Genomic DNA, 21,178 nt, shown 5'->3' on the forward strand with positions numbered 1-21,178 from the left:
TAGCCGAGCGTACACCTCGCGACGGCTCTCCTTCCGAAGACGACAGAGATCTATGTAGGCGGATCATGGATGCCGAGCGGCAGAGTCTGAACGACGGTCGGTTAAAAGAAACAGAAAGACGATGCGAAGAAATGAAAAGTGACATTTGAAAAAAATTTAAAATTTAAAAAATTTAAAATTATGATTAAATGTAATTAATTTAAAATTTAAATTTAAAATTAAAATTAACTTTTAATTTTGGTTTGGAAGGTACACAAGTAATTGCAACCCAAAAAAAAAAAAATCCTGAAAAGTCAAAAAAGGAAAAAACGGAAGGGACAGAGAGTCGGAAAGGATCCATTGTGGCAGGTGAGGCTTGGCAGTTGGCATTCATTCCACCGTGTTGCAGGAAGCTTCCACCGAAACGAGCAAACAAGCATACATTTTGCTTTTGACTTTGACCCAAATCTGAAAACAAAAACCCCCTTCAGTGGATCGTCGAGATCCCCACTTTGTTCTTCATTCTTCTAAATGGGACTCCTTCCCTTTGCCTTCGCCGGCACGGCTTTCATCCTAATCGGTGCCCACGAAGCCCTTCAAGCCACCTTCTCCAACCGCAAACAAGATTCCCAATCTCGATCTCAATCCTCTCTTTTCTCCATCTCTGTCTCCATCTTCTCTGCCTTCTTCATCATCAACTCCCTCGTCTCCCTCTTCGACGCACACAATTCAAACGACGCCGTTGGCTCCGTCCTCCAACTCCAGCTCATACCAATCGCCCTCCTTTTCCTCTCTTACTCCCTCCTCTCTCTCTTCACCTTCCCCCTCCCTCTCCCCTCATCATTATTAGAACTCCTTGCCGCCTTCGCCTTCGTCGAAGAGTTCCTCTTGTTCTACCTTCAGAGGAAGGATCCAAGCGGGGTCGAAAACCGTTACTACAGTCTCTTGCTGGTTCCCATCGCTGTATGTGTTTTCTCTACTTTTCTTGAATTGAAGTCTCCGGGCTCCGCTTTCCCCAAATTGGGCCGTGGAATGGGCCTCATCCTTCAGGGCACGTGGATCATTCAGATTGGCCTGGCTTTGTTCTCTGGCTGGGTGGCGCAGGGGTGCTCCCTGCACCAGCTGAGCAGGGGAAACTATACTCTGAGGTGCAAGGGCCACATGGACTACCACAGAGCCAGCGCCCTTGCCACGCTTCAGTTCAACTGCCAACTTGCTCTCATGGTTGTTCTTTCTGTTGGTGCTTATTCGGTAATCTCTGCGAAGAATGGAGGATCTCTAGAATCTTCTTCTGCTGCTGCCAGTTACAGGCCGATTGGTTTTACTGAGATGCAGCAGTTGGAGAATTCCACGAATTTCACTTTGGATTCTGATGATGATGATGGTGAAGAGAGGCAGAAAGGGACTGTTGTTGAAAATGGTAATATGAATGGTCATGGTAGAAGTCATTAACATGGTGGTGATAATCATGGTTTTGTATAGGATCATCATCTTGTTTCATATTGTTAGGAAACAGAGTAAATCAGGGTTCAATAGTTGGTTCTTGTTGATTTCTTGCTATTCTGTATTTTTCTAGTTTTGGCTTGGGATCCATTTGATTTCTTTTATTGGAATGTGAATTTTTTTTCCTCTTGGAGTATATGTGACTCCCCATACTTTTAAGTGGTAATGTTTATAGTTCTTGTGCGTTAAATGAGTGCTGATGAATGCGACAGCATGGGGACTTGCCTAAAGTATTACTTTGTAGCTGTAAAACTCAATCATGGGAATACGGACAATTAGAATTAGGAGCATTTTGAACATTATGAACAATTGGAAGCATTTTGCTTTGCTATTCATATCAGTTAATTTGGATGCTACAAGGGAAATTTTGTGGGGGGCTAAAATCCTTTGTCCTGATAGTGGTTCCTTTTATTATCGCAAGAAAGCTTGAGATGTCATGAGATGGAAATAGCCTTGTTATCGCAATGGAAATTGTCTCGTTATATAGCAATATTTCTATATTTTTACACGTGTTTTACATATTTTTTAATAGAATGATTAACTACTAACATAATCAATCATATTAAAATTAATTATTAGTATAAATTATATATTTAAATATAAAATAAATGTTAAAAAATAAATATATAGTAGTCGATTTTGTAACTGATTTTATTTACGCACAATATTTTTTATAAATATAAGCACAATAAATAATAGATATTAGACATATTTGTATAAAGAGAAGTGTTACTTCAACAAAAAATAATTTTATGAATAAGAACCGACAGAAGATTATCCAATCACACATTCTGTAAAGCAAATTACTTTTCTACTCGCACTCTATGCAAAGCAAAGATTTGTTCTTTTTCTCCCACTTCTTATCCACAAACTTACAAATCCAAGTTCTAACGTGTCTTCCAATGCAAAATCAAGACACACAATCTCGTCTCTGTTTTAACTTTTTAGTGGTTCGCTTTGTGCTAGTAGCAACACAAGTGTCTATACTGAAGATTAACGATGAGGTTGAATTTGGCTTAAGAACACCAATTTGGTTGAATTTGATTTGTTTAGCTTCCCGATAGTTTCATATGTGGTTGTGTGCTTATTAATTAGGTGTGAATTTTGTGTAGTTTAGAGTATTTTGTTTCGATCGGGGCTTGATTAGGATTTCAAACTGTTCTACTTGTTGCTGGAGGCTGTGCAACCACGCATGGGTGTTTGCATGGCCTGTGAACAAAAAAGTAGCACAAGATTATTTGGAAACGACGTGTCATTGGCTCATTGCACGCTCCTCCTCACACAAGTTTGCATGTTTTTGGGCACTTCTCATTAATTAAAATTGTGAATAATTCGATTGGCACCAGATATAAAATTATATATAACATGTTTGTGTGTACTTTCTAATTATATTAATTTTTCCATAAAATAAAAATAAATTGAATGGTTATGTATAAGAATAATGCACACGAAATTGATGAAATTCAGTAATCTAGTAAAGAGTATTTTTGTAATGTACATTAGTGGAAGTTACAACTATTTTGATTTTTTTCATAATCAAATGATGCAATATACAACTTTTGAAAATTATTTCGAATAGAACCACTCATATAAAGACGTTTAAAACGTCTTTTTTTAAAGGTATTTTTTTAATAATTAAAATTCAACTTATATAATCAATCAAACTATGTTATTTTTGTCAAAATTAGACGAAAGTTTAACCGAAAAATTAATAAACCAAATCTTGAACCAATTTAAATTAATATTTTTTATAACAATGACTATAATATCTCTATTATAGAAAATAACTTAAAATATTTCTATTATATATTTTAAAACTCTAAATCCTAATCTTTCTCTTCTCTCTATGCCATCATTGAATTAGAATTTAAAATTTTTAAAATTAATATATATAATAAGAATATTTTAGTCTTTTTTATAATAAGAGTATTATAGCCATTTTCTATAAAAAAAATATTAATTTAGATCGATTCAATATTTGATTTATCGATTTTTTGGTCAAATAAGTTTGGTTGATCTAATTTTGACAAAAATAACATAGTTTGATCGATTATATAGGTTAAATTTTAATTATTAAAAAGTGTTTTTAAAAAAAGACGTTTTAAGAGTCTTCATGTGAGTAGCTCCCTTTAGAATAAGATATAGATCATGTAACAAATTTGGGTTGGTCGAGTGGTCAGCTCACTCGTCCGCTTAAACAAGTGTCGGGAGTTCGAATCCCGTCTTGTGCATGCAGCAACCCATTGGCCAATGACAGACCCTTAAATGGAGCTCAGATTCGCGGCAGATTAGTTATTGACCTATCGGGTTGTGGGATACCGTGGGAAACCAAAAATAAAAAAAAGGTATAGAACATGTAATAAATTAGTAATAAAAGACATTCATGAACAAAGTTAAGAAAGTAGGAATTACAAACCAAAGTAGTGAACATTCATACATGGCTAGGGGGGAAAAAAAGCTAAGATGCGTTTATGTCTTCGTTATATGTTGTTGGTGGTGATTTTAATGGTAATTGTCTTTATTGTTTTTGATATTATATTAAAGTGTCTTTATGTATCGATTAGGATATACTAGAATCAATTAAGATCAATTAGGAATCATCATGTTCTTCTTTATTAGATATTATAACTTTGAGTAATAATTAATTAGTATATATAAATCTACAAATTGAGGAGTTCATTAACTTTTTCATATTATAATCACCGACTAAAAATGGTATCAGAGGCAAAGCATAGGTTTTGTCAGTTTTTTCAGAAAGCATTCTGTCAGTTTTTCTAGTTACTAATTAAGATGACTTAAAAACTCTTGACCTAAATTAAAATTTAATAAAAAAATCTGACATCGTATACCATAGATAAAAATATCATAAATAAACCAATACTAACATTTTAACCTGGTTCAACAATTGGTTTCTTCCAATTTGCATTTCTCAATGCATACATATAATTGCCTCCAATTATAAATATTTCAAATTATAGTTATAAGTTCTGTTGCCAAATTAATTTATATTTTCCAATAATACTTGTATTTGCTGCTAATTATAAGTATCTCAAATGACAATTACAAACTTTGCGATCAAACTAAAAGATATATAACCTTTTAAGTTTAACATGGGTCATTTTTTTAACTTTCTTCTTTCGTTAGACTAATAAAATTAATTAGCATAAACAACCAAAATAATAAAAGTTTGTGAGTTGAATCATTATTTTCTTTGATTGTCCTCTTGTTGACTTTTGAAAGGAAAGGCAGGATGGAAAAAAAATAGAACAGAAAGAACTTGGATTGAAAAAAAAAAAAAAAAAAAGAAATCATACTAAACGACCAATTAGTTCTAACATCAATAGAAATAAATAAAGATGCATTGTCGTTTTACACTAAATCAATCTTTGTCGAGACTTGCATTGCTACCTTCTAGAAGGTGAGAGAACACTTTTTTTTCAGTAAGATGTTATATATACTATTTTTGTATGCACATTTTTTATATACATTTTGTTGTACACAATATACAAATATCATTTCTCTTTTACAATTCACTCTACAGCTATTCATTTCTTTTTCAGAACTTATCTTTTCATGACCAGTCAAGAAAAAAAAAATCATTCTTTTTCCACATCAGTGTCTCCAAGAGAAAAAAAATGTTTCCAAAAGAACTAAATACGTTCATCATATCCAAAAATAAGTTTGACAAATTCCGTCGAACCCTAGTACAATCATAAGAAAAGAAAAATCGAAAGGACATTTGAAAATTTTGTAAAACAGTTTTTCTGCGTTGATCTTTTGAAATCTAATTTGGTTGTCTGCTCTGATAGAAAGCTGACGCTGCCAAATACAAACTTTCAATCGCCTTATGCACAATAAATAGGAATTTATTGCTACATTCCTTACACAGTAAACATTTTTGGTGATGCTGTATCTTACTGGTATACCAAAACAAATAGAGCAAATACAAAATATAGAAAAAACTCAGGTTCTATCTGAGCTAGTTGACAATGTTACTAGTTACTACCTACCTAAAACAAGTTAATTACATACGGCGATTAACATATGCTGAACCGTTAACTTATCCGTACAAAATGTTCTCACAGCTACAAGAACTTTTATTAGCTTTTCATTTTTCTGAAACTCTCAACCCCCCCCCCCCCCTTTGTCTCAAAAAAAAAAAAAGGAATCAAACCTATACCTTATATAATTGATACAATTCAATTTCTTCCTTTCATGAAAAATGATTGTCCCAGGTTTTAGGACCATGTTCTTTGATGAAACCTGATCATTCAGCTGCCTTGCCCTTGTAGGAGTTTATTAATTGCGTCTGTACCTCATGAGATACAGGTGAATGTTCCTTGTATTCCATTGTGAACTCACCTTTCCCCTGCAGTTATTGAAGAATCCAAAGAAAATTAAAAACCAACATTTGAGTAATATTGTATAAGCCATGTTCTTGATTCATGTAAACCGTGATATTCACCTGGGTCATTGAACGAAGAGCTGTAGAATACCCAAACATATTGTTAAGAGGGACCTGAAATAATTCATGCAGCAAATAATTTAGCAAGGACAAAAGGAATAAGAATTGAAATTGACAAACTGCATTAGATATTCCCAGTTAAGCCATTAAGGTTAAACCCTAGAGCATGCTCTCAAGTTTACAGAAACAAGCATCAAAAGCATTCTAGTTTTGTTAAGTATGCACAGATTTTAGATGCCCAAAAGACATAAGCATGCTAACCTTCCCATTAACACTAACAAAAATACTTGAACACCTTCCAATAAAAATATTAGCAAGGATTTTTTAATCACTTACATGGGCAGTGATGATAGAGTCATCTCCTTCCTGATCATTGCCAACAATAACACCTTTTCTCCTGTTAACGAGGTAAAAAAATATCAGTAATTGTTAAAATTTATCCAAATATCCATTTGAAAGAGAAACAAGGATAGAATAAAATAAGAACCCCACTTGTTAATGTCACCAGCAACGGCTCCTTGGAATTCTGTTGGTACTTTCAGCTCAACAAGCATAACAGGTTCTAATATAACTGGCCTGGAAGCTGTATAGCACTGATACAAATATCAAAGAATATGGTCATTACTATGAAAACAAAACCATGGACAATTTATCAGGATGATATGTGCAATGTTATAAAATATGGATGTCAGAATTGTATAGAACCTGTCTGAAAGCATAGATAGAAGCCAACTTAAATGCAAGTTCACTAGAATCAACAGCATGAGCAGCACCATCTGTCAAGACAACTCTAAGATTTTCGACAGGATGTCCAATTAAAGCCCCCCTGTATGAAAGCAACATTACGTTACCATAAAACGAGTATTGTAATACTATCATGGCTGAATCGCATAATAAAATTGATATTTCGTAAATATGCCAATGAATGAACTTTGGCTTCCTCAATATTACATTCTTAGTCCCCATAAATTACTTTTGAATGCTCACTTGTTCCATCATTACATTTATCGGTGGTCTTTAGTACATTCATGGGGAATAAGATAATATATGTTGAACGACAATTAGACTTAAAGTAGAAATCACAAATAAGCAATGATGAAAATTTCACTCACGAGTTGGCAGCTTCCTTAAAACCTTTTTCAATTGCAGGGATAAAACCTGATGGAATAGCTTGCCCAACAAGGAGGTTTTCAAATTCGAATTTAGTTGGTGATCCTGCCGGAAGTGGTTCAATATACCTGCAAACACAGTTAATTCACTAAGCATCAAGAAACAAAAGGTGATTAGGGATAAGTTGGATCATCACAAATTCACAATCAGCTGCTATCATAAAGTAAGATACTTCATATGGAAGCCATTAGCCCAGAACCACAGCAAAGAGAAGAAGGCTTTAACCAATTTGTTTTAAATCTCAGGATTATTACACTTTTATTGAGAAAAGAAAAAGGATATTTATACACAAGGAGAAGTCTGGAAGTAAATGAAAATCCCTATCTAAAATTTGATTGCCCTGAATACCAGCAATTTTCTGTTCCTAAGAGACATGCATTTAGTTTGGATGACATTGTTTGAAAATCACGATGTATACTTTCTTCATTTATTAATTCACAACACCTTTTATTTAACAAAACTTTCTTGACTAACTTTAAAATTTTTTAATAATACATCAACTTAATTTTATTTCTAACTACACAGAAAAGAATATAAAATGAGATACATTTGTTTAAAAACTAACATGGACAAAAATGCCTCTTTTGTCAAGCGCTTATATTAAAAGGAACTTCTCAAAAAGTAATTTATGAATAAACAATTTGCTGTAAGATTAATATAAGTTACTTTTTTTTATCTTTTAGAAAGTACTTATTGAGCCTAATACAAAAAATATATAATTACACACTACAATGGCATATTTATCTTGTAATATTGCATATTTATCTTGTAATATTCAGTAAGTTAAAACTTAGGGAAAAATAATTAAAGAATCTCGTAATGATCAAACAGTTCTTCAAACAGTGCCTACTCCCTAATCTTGCCTTGCATGCAAGGTCTATGCATATTTAAACATGCTGTTGTTTGAGAGAAAGTTAGAGGCACAGTCATTATATTTCTTGCAAGGTTGGTTCACATGATTTCTATGCTCCAACCATAGGGTATTGAAAATTGTAATTGCAATTAAACATTTTTTGGAGTTATATCTTTGATGCTAACAGTTTGTCATTAAGTATCTCTCCTAAAGTTGTAATTATTGTAATTGGATAAAGGTAAAACACAAAAGAATGGTTTAATATCAAACAGCCCCCTTCACACGAATGTCTTATTCTTTTCGAGTTTGAAGAATGGACAATGCACAGGTCCATCCTATCTTGGGATGCAGCTTTTATTAAGAATAATTGAGAGACAAGAAGGATTGAATCCTCTGTCTAGTCATAGAAGCTCTTATACCATTATTGAAACTCAGTCACTCTAACTAAACTTTAAAAAATAGCTCAAGGGAGAGGGTCGCCCTAGACTTGTAAAGGCTTCTACTACACCTTATCCTTAGGACATGTGGAACTATAATATACCTTCTCATGCTCAAGACTGGACAAAGACTTACTATTTGGTTGACTAGACATTTTGGGGTGACCCAAAAACAACCATAGAATAGGTTCTGGTACAGTAATATACCATGATTTGAACCATCTTTCCCATGAACTTAAATTGTTGGTCAGCGACATGATTTTATATCTAACACTTTCATGAGAAACAAATCCAAATCTTGATTATTGATATTGTAAATGGGAGATGTAAATTAGTGGGATACAAATAATAATAATAATAATTAGTGCATGACGATCATAGTGCAAAGTGCCACTCTCAGGCAATCCACATGTCTAATCTGATTTTAATAAAAAAATTCTTATGTATGGTAACTAATATAAAAAATTACCAATACATACCCGATTACCCGTCCATATTGACCTTGCCCTCCAGATTGCTTCTTGTGTAAATAATCAAAATCAGCACGTTGTGTAACAGTTTCTCTGAAGTTTACACGGGGCTTTCCAACAGTTGCATCAACCTTAACAAGGAGGAACATAATAATGAAACTCCAGAAGCAGGAAATATAAAACCAGTATCAGCAAGGGTTAACAACATTAATGCATGGGAAAGGAATAGGTACCTTATACTCTCTCCGAATACGTTCAACATAAATATCTAAATGTAGTTCTCCCATGCCAGAAATGATAGTCTAACAACAAAGGTAAACTATGTCATTGCAAGTACAACAAATTTGCCACTTTTATGATCTAGATAAATAGAATAGAACATTACCTGCCCACTCTCTGGGTCTAAACCAACACGGAATGTAGGATCCTCTTTCTGGAAGCGATTCAAAGCTTTTGAAAACTACAAGTGATATACCAAGAAAATCAAATACTTAATAAGCTGGGACAGGGTGGTCAGTGTGTTACATAAAGAAACTACTTACTTGACCTCCAGAATCTTTTGAAACTGGCTGTACAGCTAATGACATTACAGGTTCAGGAACATTCATGGAAGTCATTGTGTATTTAACTGATCCATCAGTAAACGTATCTCCTAATAACCAATGGATGGAAAAAAGTTAGACAAGTAACATGTATTAAGGCCAATATAAAACTAACTTAGGCAACATATTCCTACAAGATTAAGTTCAAAATAGAGTGCAATTCATTCTCTACATCAATAGGCAGAGACTGCTAACAACAAAGGACTCAATTATCAGAAATTCAGAATGTTTAACAGCTGTTGAGAAGGACTGACGTAATTAAGCCTTAAAAATTTGATCAAACTATTAACTATACAATTAGAGCCTTACAAATTAATTTAAAAGATTTAACTTAAAGAGTTTCCTATGGGCATTGGTTAAGAGAGAAAATAGAAAAGTTTTGGTTTGCATTAAGTGCACAGAAATATTAAAAAAATTAACATTTACTTGTTCTTATAGTATTCTTAGCAAGTGCCTTAACGCTTGTTAACAAGACCCTTAATTAAATCTTGAATAAATAAAGGTACAATATAGGATTCCAGACATCAATAGGTTAGGGCAGGGACAAAAGACGAACCTGATGCACAATCAACACCAAATACAGCAACTATTTGCCCTGCATGAGCCTCTTGAATGTCCTGCAATTTGGATAAAATCCTAATTGAATATTAAATATATTTAAGTATTGAAATATATTAAACAGTCTTCGTAACAAATCAAGCAGGGAAAGGTACCCCTACCAAGTTACTCTATAGCAAAAATAATAGCCTATAACCTACCCAACTAAAGTTTCTTTTTCTTTTCTTTTCTTTTTTGTTTTTTCTTGATTTTTTAATATGGAGAGAAAACTAAACAAACTGGGTAGGACAAGGGGATATGAGTTCCTCTTTACCATAAAAAAATAATGAGAAAAAAATACCAATAACATGAAAATCCGCCAGTAATACTGTAAACTTAAAGCCTAACCTCCATCTCATCAGAATGCATCCTAACTAAGCGAGGAACCTGCATCCATTAAGAAAAACATTTAGCCAAAAATTCATTATAATTTTGAAATGCAATACATGAAAGCACAGACCTAATGATCTAACTAGTGAAAATATTACATCACTGGTAGCACAGCAACAAAATTTTGGTGCATAGTTTTAAAGAAATTCATGAACCCAGGGTAGATTAAAATTGAATAATTGCTATAATCTTATGCCATGCAATTTATTACTCTTCCCAAGATGAAATCTAAAGTAAATAATAAAAAGCTGAAGATTTCAACAAAACATTACTGCAAAGTTGTGTTTGGAAAAATCTTGAGTTAAAGCTATGATTTATAGCATAGCATTAGCCAAAAAAAATTCCAGGATTCAATTGCACATATGCACATGAATAACGCAATCACAAAAACCTTAGAGTTTACCTTGATCTTCTTGCCGGTGTTTACATTAATAATAAACTCGCCCTTGCGGATCACACCCTCGTAAATTCTTCAACACCCAAAGCCGGGGTTAGGAAAAATGAGAAAACAATCCAATAATTTTGTGTTATTTACAAAGATAACACATTCAAAACAAAATATATGCAGACAAACACACACACAGGGAAAGTGATAAAATGGTTAATGGTGAGAGTGAAATGAGTAAATCTCGGTTGTGGGAGAACAAAATGCTCAGGAGGGGGAGGAGGGGAGCGCAATATGGGCCCGAGGGACTGGTAACTCTGGGTGGCAAGACTGGTGGGGAGGGGTAGTGAAATGATTTTGTTAGAAAAGAGAGTTGGGGAGTATATTGGGAGGTGACAAAATGCTGAGGAGGGCATTCAGATTGTTGGGATTAGAATCAGACTAGGAGAGGGCCAGGTCTCTCAAAAGCCTGCCATTTGTCACACATTGTTTTTTCCTTTCTCAGTAAAGAACACATGACCTGGGGAAGGGTAAAGCCAAATTGGATTTTACCATTTCCTTCAGTTTCTGTACTGTTTGATCTCTTTTCTACCTACAATTGGTACCAGTTGTTACATAGTCATATGAGATGTGACTTCTTTCTGTAATCATGTGAGCTCTAAAGTACTTCGACCATTCATGTACGATTATGCAGCCAAGAATTGCTCTCATCTCATAACAGCCGACTTCTCTTACTTGATACTGCCATATATATGTTGAAAAAGAGTTTGAAGTTATATTACCTTAAATATGTCAACTGGCCAAACCGCCCTTCCTCCAACTTAAATGCCAATGCAACAAGTGGCCCATCAGGACTTCCAGTCAACTCAACCTGAAAGTGCATAGATAAATTATTCGATAAAACAGAAACAAGAGCACAAATGCAAAATGCGCTTGCAAAATCATTTGCAGGCCTCTCATTGCCACAGCAAGAACTCTTGAGGCCTTTTGGTATCATTTAAAATCCTTGGGTTTTTCCCGATGGATTCGCATCAGTTTCTAATTACCACATTCAGAGTTTTGGATCATACCAAGAAGCAAATACAACTGGTAACTTTCCAGTGTTTTGGTGCATTCGGTTGAAACCTGTAAAGGAAGTCCATGCCTTTTAACAGCTCCTTTTCGACTAATTTAATTGAGATATGATTACCTTTTCGGCCTCGTTTTGGTGCTTAGTACATGGTCTGTCTAAGGGTGTTCCTCACTTCCTCTAGCTAACATTCAAAGGGATTGGCATGCTTTAGTACATGGTCCTGTTTGTTGGGTGATACCATTTTGTATCCATGTGAGGATATTCCATCCTCTTGTGTACATTCTTCTCTCTCCTAATAAAATTTCTTTTTCTATCAAAATAATTTAACCTTCCTTTGACTAAGTTGTGATTTATATTTTGAAAACTTATGCAATAGTTATCATCCCGATTAAATCTAAGTTGTGTTATTTTTCATTTTGTATTTACTTTTTCTGCCTGGAGTCTTACAAATGCTACTATAGATGCAAGAAAATGTCCACATGAGAATTTTTAACTTTTTTAAAGATTATGTTTAACTAGTAATTACATTTTAAAAAATCCATGAAAATTTAATTATTCGAGTAATTAACCAAGTTCTTAATTGATGTTTTTTCCATTTTTTATGTTTTACTCTATTTTCCATATATCTTCTTGCATGATTCTTCAAACCAAATATTCTCCTTTCACTCCCACCCAAATATATATATAATCTATATATATATATATATATATATATAAAGAAACTTATAAATCATCATTAAAAAAATAGCCTGCAAATTCAGAGGCCAATTGACAATTTATGACAAATAGATCATAATATCAAAGCAAAACAAAGATAAACATCTTATAAATCAGGTACCTTTTCCTCATTCTTTGTTTGGTCAAGGGCATAACTACTAACTTCAATTGGACATGGCAAATAATTAAGTACACCATCCAGAAGTGGCTGTACTCCCTGTATCAGCAACAGAAGACAATGAAAAGCATAAGAGGCAGAAGGTAAAAATAGGGATGCCTGCAAGCATATGCATGTACAAGAGAACCTCTTGGGGGTTTGGGAGTTTGAACTTGAGAGCAAGGATACCAACCCTAGACGAATTGATGATAAAAAGATTCATCAATTACACAAATCCAATCAAAAGGTAACTTAATAAATCATACAAATTACAAAACATTACACACCACATTAACAGAGCAATCCAGCATATCACAAGCAAGATAGGAGATAGAGCACAAATAGGAGATGAGTAGTCAATAATAGATAGTTATAAACACTACACAGCAGCATTCTAATAAAAATTTATCAGGACAAAATATTTTATTCCTTTATATTTATTGTGTATGGTCATAAATTGACCTGTATTTGATTTCATTTGGGTATATGATGGGATAAAAAATCCCAGACATCTATGATCCAATCAAAACAAACGTAAAGGATCTAGTAGGTTGGGCAACTTAAGCTACCTCTTGCAATATTTGAATATTTTACACTCCTAATATTTTGAGCCATCCTGACAAATATTAGATACCTGCTAACATGATGCATGCCATTTATGATCCCATATGATATGCATACTCAACCATTATAGCAGTTGTGTATTACAGAATGTCGAGGCAACTATGCCAAGAGGATTTAAGTTCTCAAAAAAAGAAAAGGAAAAAAAAAACAAATATCCAAATTAGGTGCATTGTATACATATGGAAAATAGGGATACAACATATTAATAATGTAAAGAGGAGGAATGCAGAAAGCAATGACTATATAGCATAGAATACACATAAGAACTACAGGTAATTCAATGGTTACCTTATTTTTAAAAGCACTACCCATGAACACAGGTACAAACTTCCGTGCTATGGTGGCCCTACGAATTGCTTCCTGCTCAAACAAAAATGACATCACAATAATAGAACTCAATATTTAATAAAATAATTAAAATATTCTAAACTACATATAAAGCTAAAGGAGAATGTAGTACATCGACTTCATGATAATCTATCGGTGAAAAACCATAGGCCAAAGTGAGTGAAAAATGCAAGAACTAAGCATCAACGAAGAACCATGCTTACAACTTTTATTAGCAGAAACCACACACATTACTATATAAGCAATTTTTTTCACTGATAATCATAAAATAACTAGACCACTTCCCATTGACACACCTATGCCTTTACTATTTCTGATACACATCTAGAATGCTCAAGACTTCTATGTAATCAACAATAAAACATCTCAACAAAATAATTGTCAAGAGGTAGACCAAACTTAAGAAACTGACTCTACCAGCTAGATTAGGATAAATACAACAGATTCAGAAAATATCTTCTCTCTCTACTCAGTTTCAGTTAATACCAAACTTCAATAGGGATGAGGGAAAGGGGAAAAAAACCGAAAAATGAAAAAAGAAAACCCACAGACCTGAAGGTCAGCAGGTGATATGGGCTCATCACCAAGAAAAGCTTCAGCAAGTTGATCATCAACTTCTGACACAGCTTCTATGAGCTCACGCCTTTTTTCTGCTACCAAGGCTTCCATATCTGCAGGCACCTCTTCAGTGACAACTTTTTCACTGAAATAAGCAACAATAGAGCATGCTAAAAATAAGCCATAAGGAGAATTAATTTTAGTAATAAACAGCAATAATTTTGAAACAAACCCATTAGAACCCCGAAAATAGTATGCTTTTAACTGCACAAGATCAACAAGTCCCTCAAAATCATCCTCCAAGCCTATCGGAACTTGCATTGCAGCACTATGATGCCGAAGCTTAGATCGTGCCTGTAAAAGTAATAGTCCTCAAATGAGAAAAAAGTTATGCAACTATAATGATGATGTAAGCACTTTTGGCTATCTTTTGCTATTGTATATATAATCTCTTATCATCTTCCTTCTATCCGTCCTAATGATATTCTTCTTTTATCAATATAAATACAATAAAAAAGAAAGTATGGTGATGATGATATAATGAATCAAAAGGAAACTAAAAGGATTTCCAGAATGCACAAAGGTAATAACAAATAATACTTACTAAACTACAATAAAAAAATCTGATAGCTTATGTATTGCTGCAAAATCTTAATTAATGTGATGCTATTAAGGTGAAGTCATAGAAGATTTTTAATAAACAGGTTACAGAAGATTTTATCATGAAAAATCAGTTTTAGAAGAGGTTCAACTTTTTCAAATTCCTTAATTTCTCAAAGATCAGCAACCAAGGAATTGAGGAACCGAATCTGCGAAATTCTCTTCCATAAAACCGTATGAATGGCAATAAAACTATAAAACATATCATCTATACTGTCTTCATTAATCTCCAACGAACCTGATTTAAAACTTTCCATGGATCTGCTCCCATCCGATCAAGCTTGTTAATAAATGCAAGTCTTGGAACCTCGTATCTTCTCATTTGTCGATCTACTGTGATGGACTGACTTTGCACACCACCAACACTACAAAGTACAAGAATAGCACCATCAAGGACACGCAAAGCCCTCTCAACTTCAATGGTGAAATCAACGTGACCAGGTGTGTCAATTATGTTAATCTGCAATGACAAATTTCCCAAAAGAAATACAAATACAATTATACTTTTACCCAAAAATTAGAAAGTATAAATAATTAGCAAGTCAAAGAGATGGAAGAAGGAAGTCATCAGTACTGCAAGTATAATATAGAATTCTTATTCCAATATTCCAATGTTTCAACATTTCTGACTGTCATCGAGACAATTTGCTTTTGCTTAGCAGACTAACTTTTTTATTTTCTCAATTCCACTTAAGAATGATTACACATAGAAACCTTTTCAACTTTTTCTCCATTCTCCATCATAACTAATAACTAATCCATAACAATAATTAGTATGTTAGGGATTGCAGTAACAGCAGCACTCAAATATCACTATACATTAAAAGCTCATTAGCTCTTCAAAATTGATTTAATACTTAAATTCAGTCTGAGCTCAGTCAACTCATAACCACATAAAATTCATCAAACTGAATCTCAACTCAAATCATAAATTCAACCCTGAAATGGAACTGACTGATTCATCATAGTCACTAGTAGATTGACAGGTACTTCAATACACATTTTCTTAACAGAAAACGTAAAAAAATAATTACTTTTTGAAAAATTAGACTAAAATTGAAGTAAATAACTACTTTTATATTGTTTTATCATTTGAGGAATAGCAAAACAACAAAACCATTTGGAGAAGGGGAACAGTTTATCAATAGCAGAGAAAGGGATATTACCTTATAGTCTTTCCAAGAGCAGTAAGTAGCAGCAGACTGGATGGTGATACCTTTCTCCCTCTCCAAGTCCATGGAATCCATCTTGGCGCCGACGCCGTCTCTGCCCCGAACCTCGTGGATCTCGTGGATACGACCAGTGTAGAAAAGCACTCGCTCCGTCAAAGTTGTCTTGCCGGAGTCGATGTGAGCAGAGATCCCGATGTTGCGTAACCGCTCCATGGACTCCTTCCACCATGGCTCCTTGTCCGCCGCCGCCGCCCTCGCTCGAGCAGCGTTGCCCGACGAGAAGTGCCGCAGGTGGAATGCGCCGGCAAGGAGGGACGACGCCGGAGACGGAGATGGCGATGGGGATGCCGGGGGCACGGAGGAGGAGAAGAAGGTGTAGAGCAGGCGCGGCGCAGAGGACCTGGCAATCCGTGCCATGATGATGGTGGAAGAGGTGGCGCAGGGTTTTTCGTTTGGTTTGTGGTTTTGTGGGGGGCTTACAGCCAGTGGTGCCTAAACCCTGTGATCGAAATAGGAAAATTATTAGGCATATAGGCAAATGTTCTTAGGAATTTTTTTAATAAATAAAATAGAGTATATCCTCAAATAAGGTCTCAGCAAATTTTGTATTGAGCATTTTGGCCTCTGAAAAAAAAAAATTATTACAATTAAAGGAATTAAGCCTCAGCGTAATTTTTGAAGTTGCACCCGAGTCTCATAATAGTGCCTGAATTTAAAAGTTTTTCAAATTCATCTCCGAACTTGCACTACGGGATTCAAACTTGTCTTTCCGGCAATTTATAGCCACCTGGCGCAACCAGAAAGCAGAGCTAACAGCCTTCGTGACACGTGAGCGTTACAACGGCTAGCTGATGTGGCAGTGTAAACTCTCTCGAATCAATTTGGTCCCTCAATTGAAGTTAAAACCCTAATCCCCAAATTTGAAGGCCACAGTGCTCACTCTGTTCTCTTCTCTTCGGTTCTGTGTTCTTGTCTTCTCCATCTTTGAAGCCCGACGGTTATGGTAAGCGTGAGCAATGCAGCTGGGAGCTCGAATAACCCACGATCATTTGGAAGTATCATGAGGAGGATGAACAGAAACAGAGAGGCTCGTTTGCCAGAATGGTGTGCCCGCGGGTCGAGACCAGTGCTGCGGTGGTCAGGGATGGATTCAAATCCAGAGAGACCGTTCCTGAGTTACCCAAACTACAATGTAAGTACTATTGTTGTTGATTGCTGTATTTATGGATGTAAATTTTGCTGATTCAATTTTTTTGGCTGTGCAGATTGTGGGTAAGAAATGGTGTGGATTGTTTTTGTGGGTTGATAAAGTTTTGGAAGAAGATGTCATAGCATGTGATGATAGAACAAGATATTCAGTTGATGATGAAGAATGAAAGATGAAGATTGCCTGAAAATTTGGTAAATTAAAGGCTGAAATTAGGGTTCTAAAAATTGGGGGGGGGGGGATTTTGATCTTTGTGTTCATGCTGCTGATTGTAGTTGGTGTTCTTGTATTAAAGTTGGATAGACAACAGGGTCAACTATATCTAGCAAAAAATAAATGACATGCATGTTATATGAATATGTTGTTCATGTACTTGTTCCTGTCCTTTTATTTGAAAGAAATGTAAATTAAAGTGTTTGATTATATGCATACTTATGTTGCTGCACTTCTGTTCAATGAAATGGAAATGGACATGATTTGAATTACTCTTAAGTCTGTAACAGAGGATAAAACATAACCAAAAGGCTGACAAAACTCAATTCAATAAAGTTATAATTCATATTGGTAATGTTTCATTCAAAAAAGGCATTATAGAGCCAAAACATCAAGTATATCAAAGTTGTTAACATATTGACCTGATAAAATTCAAATACTAAAATCCCCAACACTAGGACAACGTTTAAGAAAGCATACATAGTAAACAACTTCAGCAAAATAGATACACAAAAACAGCATGTGTCCGTAAACATAATCATCCTAATTTTCATTTTTTGTGTCTGGGTGCCTTGAATCCAGGGTTGGGCACAAACTTCATGAAGTTTGCAAGCCTTGTAGCAGTCCGATGTGTTGCACCTTGCATAGGATTAGGTGGAGGATTTCTTGCTATATGACTGCTTCCTGGTGGGGTAGCAGCAGGTGGGGTGGTTGCTGGTGGATTGCTACTCTCTGAAGCTGTTTTGTCATGATGCTTGGCGAACTTTCTTTTTAGAGGGAGCTTTGGCGGCCTAACCGGTGAGGGTAAAACCTATTAGTGAAAACATGTAAGATAGTTAGTAAACTAGGTAAGGATGTGAATATAATAAATTAAAAGTCATATAAGTTTGTGAACCTGTTGAGAGTCATCAGTTGCTTCCAAGGGTGGTTCACTTTGGTCAAGATTGATTTCAGTTGGGACTTGTGGGACAAGGGCAGCAGAGTTGGCCTGACCTTTCACCACCATTAGCAGCAGTAGGTTGTGCAGCTACAGCGGCCTCTTCAGTAGCAGCTCTCTTTGGACAATTCCTTTTGGTGTGTCCTGCTTCACCACAACAACGACATCGACCTTTTTTATAAATTCTTTTCATCTTGGTCTTCAACTTCTTACTCCCACTTGGCTCTTCATCTACATCTTTTCTTCTTTTTTTTTTTCTTAAGTGGTCCTGGCTTGTTTCTAAATTTGGTGCTTGTGGTCTGTTATATGGTGATTTTTCTCATAGTGCTTGACCTGGAATTGGATTGATATGAAGGCATATGTGTTATTATATCTGATGGTCTTCAGTGGCTAAGAGAAGGGGGGTTGAATCTTAGCCCCTTTTTGCTTAGTAACACTTGCTGGTCTTTGAAGAAACTTCTAGAGACTTTTTTATTTTTGTCTCGTTCCTAGCCACGAGACTTTTATTTTTGTCTCGTCACTTGGCACGAGATATTTTTTTAGTTTTAGCTCCTGTTCAGTAGAAAATAGAAATGGAGTAGAAGAGAGAAAAAATTACACCCAGATATATCCTGGTTCAGCTGCTAAGTACAGTGCAGCCTACATCCAGTCTCTATCACAATAATGATGGAATTTCACTATAATCTTCTTGATTACAGACTATAAAGTGCTAACCTAACTTACAAGAGAATTCCCACAGAATCATGATACATAACACAGATGTACAAAGGAACTCTAAGGACATCTATGGCTTTTTTTTTTAATTTTGCACTATCTGCCTTTTTCCGCTCTATAGCTTTTTTCATACAAACCTCACTGTTTGCCTTTTTCCATGAGACTCAAGACATAACAAAATTAAACAGAAAATTACAAAATGAAGAATACATTGAAGGAGAAGAAAATCTGTTAGCTTAGGTAGCTCTGAGAACTATGTGCCTTGCACTCTCACTCCTTTCTCCTTGCTTCAAGCCGTGGCTGTTCTCCCTTTTTATAGAAGGGGGAAGCCTCCACAGTTGAAACCAAAAACCAAGCCAACTTCTTCTTCTCCATGCAAACTGGTTCGGCCAGAGAGAGAGAAGAGATAACCCATGCAAAACCCAACATGCAATTACCTCTAGTCCTTCCTTGGTCATCAATCTTCATCAATTCGAGCGTTCCATCCTTGGCTTGCTCTCTAAGATGAATTTCTAGCCCTTGATACTTCATGATGATGATAGCTTCATCTGCTCCACTTTTGCTTTCTCCCTCACGTAGCCACCCTAGCTACCTTCTGTGATGAGTGAACCCAAAAGCAGAGACAAGCCATTCCAAAGATCTTCTCCTTGCTGGCCGAAATCTTCTTCATCCATTTTTGGTATGGAGAAGCTGAGATCTCATCACCATATCTTTTCTTTATGGTTGCAGATCTTAGCCACTATATTTTTTTATGTTTTCTTGCCATTAGTTCGACTGTCTTGATGCATGTAGCTCCTTCTTTCTTTTGGTAGCTCAACTTAGCTTCCATAGTTTCATGTGATATGACCGAAAGGAAGAAAGAAATGATAGAGAGAAAAGTTGTGAACAATTATTAATGAAGTAATGAAAGAGAATAAAGGTGGATTGATTTTCCACTCCTTTTGCTGAGTAATGTGTAGCTTAATGATGTCCATCAAATCAAAGACCAAACCTCTCTCATATTACCAATGCATGTATTAACTTCACTTTAATGAAATTTGAATTCCACTAGAAGTGGATTCCGTTGGAAGCTAGAAGCAATACATTTGCTTTCTTTCAAACTTGGTTTCGGACCAAGTCTTGGATTATGTATCAACAATATTTATTTTGGGCTTGTAGCAATAATAGTTCAATTTGGCCCAAGTAACATAATAATCAATTCAGCCATATAGGAAACATTTAATCAAGGCTGAATGTAAATTTTGATTTGGGCTTGCAACATTTCTTTTATTTTTTCGGCCCAATAGTAAACATGCATCACAAAATTATTAATTAACATATGTTTCATGAAAATCAGAATTAATAATTTTGCAAACAATTATTTCAATAATGTTTGTTCATCATCAAATTTAAATTAGAATTTTCCAAACTCATCAATTTCCCCCTTGATGACAAACATTATTAAAATTGAAATGAAAAAAAAATTTAAGGATTAGAGTGTAGAGAATAATCCCTTTAAAGATTTGAATTTCTCCCCCTTTCAAATTCTTACATGGCTCCCCCTTAATACATGCTATTTTTACCAAGAGAAGCTCTTTCCTGTAACAAATTTTTATCAACCTTAAAGTAACAATGTTATTCAACATATTAATTTTGAAATGTTGAATGCTTGATTTATGAGTAGAGTTGGATTGATAATCAAAACTCATTTGTTATCATAAATTGATTTTCTGCTCAAACCCACAACATAATCAAAAAAATATCTTTGAAAATAAATTGCTGTTTTAAAAATGTTTTCCAATCAAATCAGAGCAACATACTTATGGTAAGAAAATATTTTTAATCACGGCATGATCACAGCAATTTTCAACATTTATTTTTATAACCAATGCTTAAAGGAACTGCCAAAAAAGGTTCAAAACAGCAATTTTATCAATGTAAATCAAATTCAACACAGTAAACATTTTAC

At 34.8% G+C, this 21,178-nt stretch overlaps 2 protein-coding genes across 2 annotated transcripts; one reads left to right on the forward strand and one right to left on the reverse strand.

Annotated features, from left to right (window-relative positions):
• Positions 1-343: 343 nt before the first annotated feature.
• On the forward strand, positions 344-1,813 carry LOC130935877 (uncharacterized). The gene has a single exon (XM_057865786.1). It carries the CDS (start codon positions 511-513, stop codon positions 1,429-1,431), a length of 921 nt encoding a protein of 306 aa, XP_057721769.1. The 5' UTR covers positions 344-510; the 3' UTR covers positions 1,432-1,813.
• Positions 1,814-5,327: 3,514 nt separating this feature from the next.
• Positions 5,328-16,673, reverse strand: LOC130935497 (elongation factor G-2, mitochondrial). Its single transcript, XM_057865264.1, has 20 exons — positions 16,154-16,673; positions 15,226-15,447; positions 14,560-14,681; positions 14,322-14,472; positions 13,710-13,781; positions 12,762-12,857; positions 11,634-11,722; positions 10,870-10,936; positions 10,425-10,463; positions 10,036-10,096; positions 9,420-9,529; positions 9,263-9,337; positions 9,111-9,179; positions 8,887-9,008; positions 7,060-7,185; positions 6,653-6,773; positions 6,440-6,540; positions 6,284-6,344; positions 5,948-6,001; positions 5,328-5,851 (listed from the first exon to the last, which is right to left on the reverse strand). Exons 1-20 carry the CDS (start codon positions 16,574-16,576, stop codon positions 5,750-5,752), a joined length of 2,283 nt encoding a protein of 760 aa, XP_057721247.1. The 5' UTR covers positions 16,577-16,673; the 3' UTR covers positions 5,328-5,749.
• Positions 16,674-21,178: the final 4,505 nt, after the last annotated feature.

The sequence above is a fragment of the Arachis stenosperma genome, chromosome 6 (genome assembly GCF_014773155.1).
Source record: "Arachis stenosperma cultivar V10309 chromosome 6, arast.V10309.gnm1.PFL2, whole genome shotgun sequence".
In the NCBI taxonomy this organism is placed as follows: Eukaryota; Viridiplantae; Streptophyta; class Magnoliopsida; order Fabales; family Fabaceae; genus Arachis; species Arachis stenosperma.

Coding starts and splice junctions, on each gene's coding strand:
- LOC130935497 (XM_057865264.1), bottom strand. CDS start 16,576: ATGGCACGGATTGCCAGGTCCTCTGCGCCGCGCCTGCTCTACACCTTC. Junction 10,937..11,633: donor GGCCAGTTGACATATTTAAG/GTAATATAACTT, acceptor TGGGTGTTGAAG/AATTTACGAGGGTGTGATCC. Junction 9,530..10,035: donor TGGTGTTGATTGTGCATCAG/GTTCGTCTTTTG, acceptor ATTGGTTATTAG/GAGATACGTTTACTGATGGA.
- LOC130935877 (XM_057865786.1), top strand. CDS start 511: ATGGGACTCCTTCCCTTTGCCTTCGCCGGCACGGCTTTCATCCTAATC.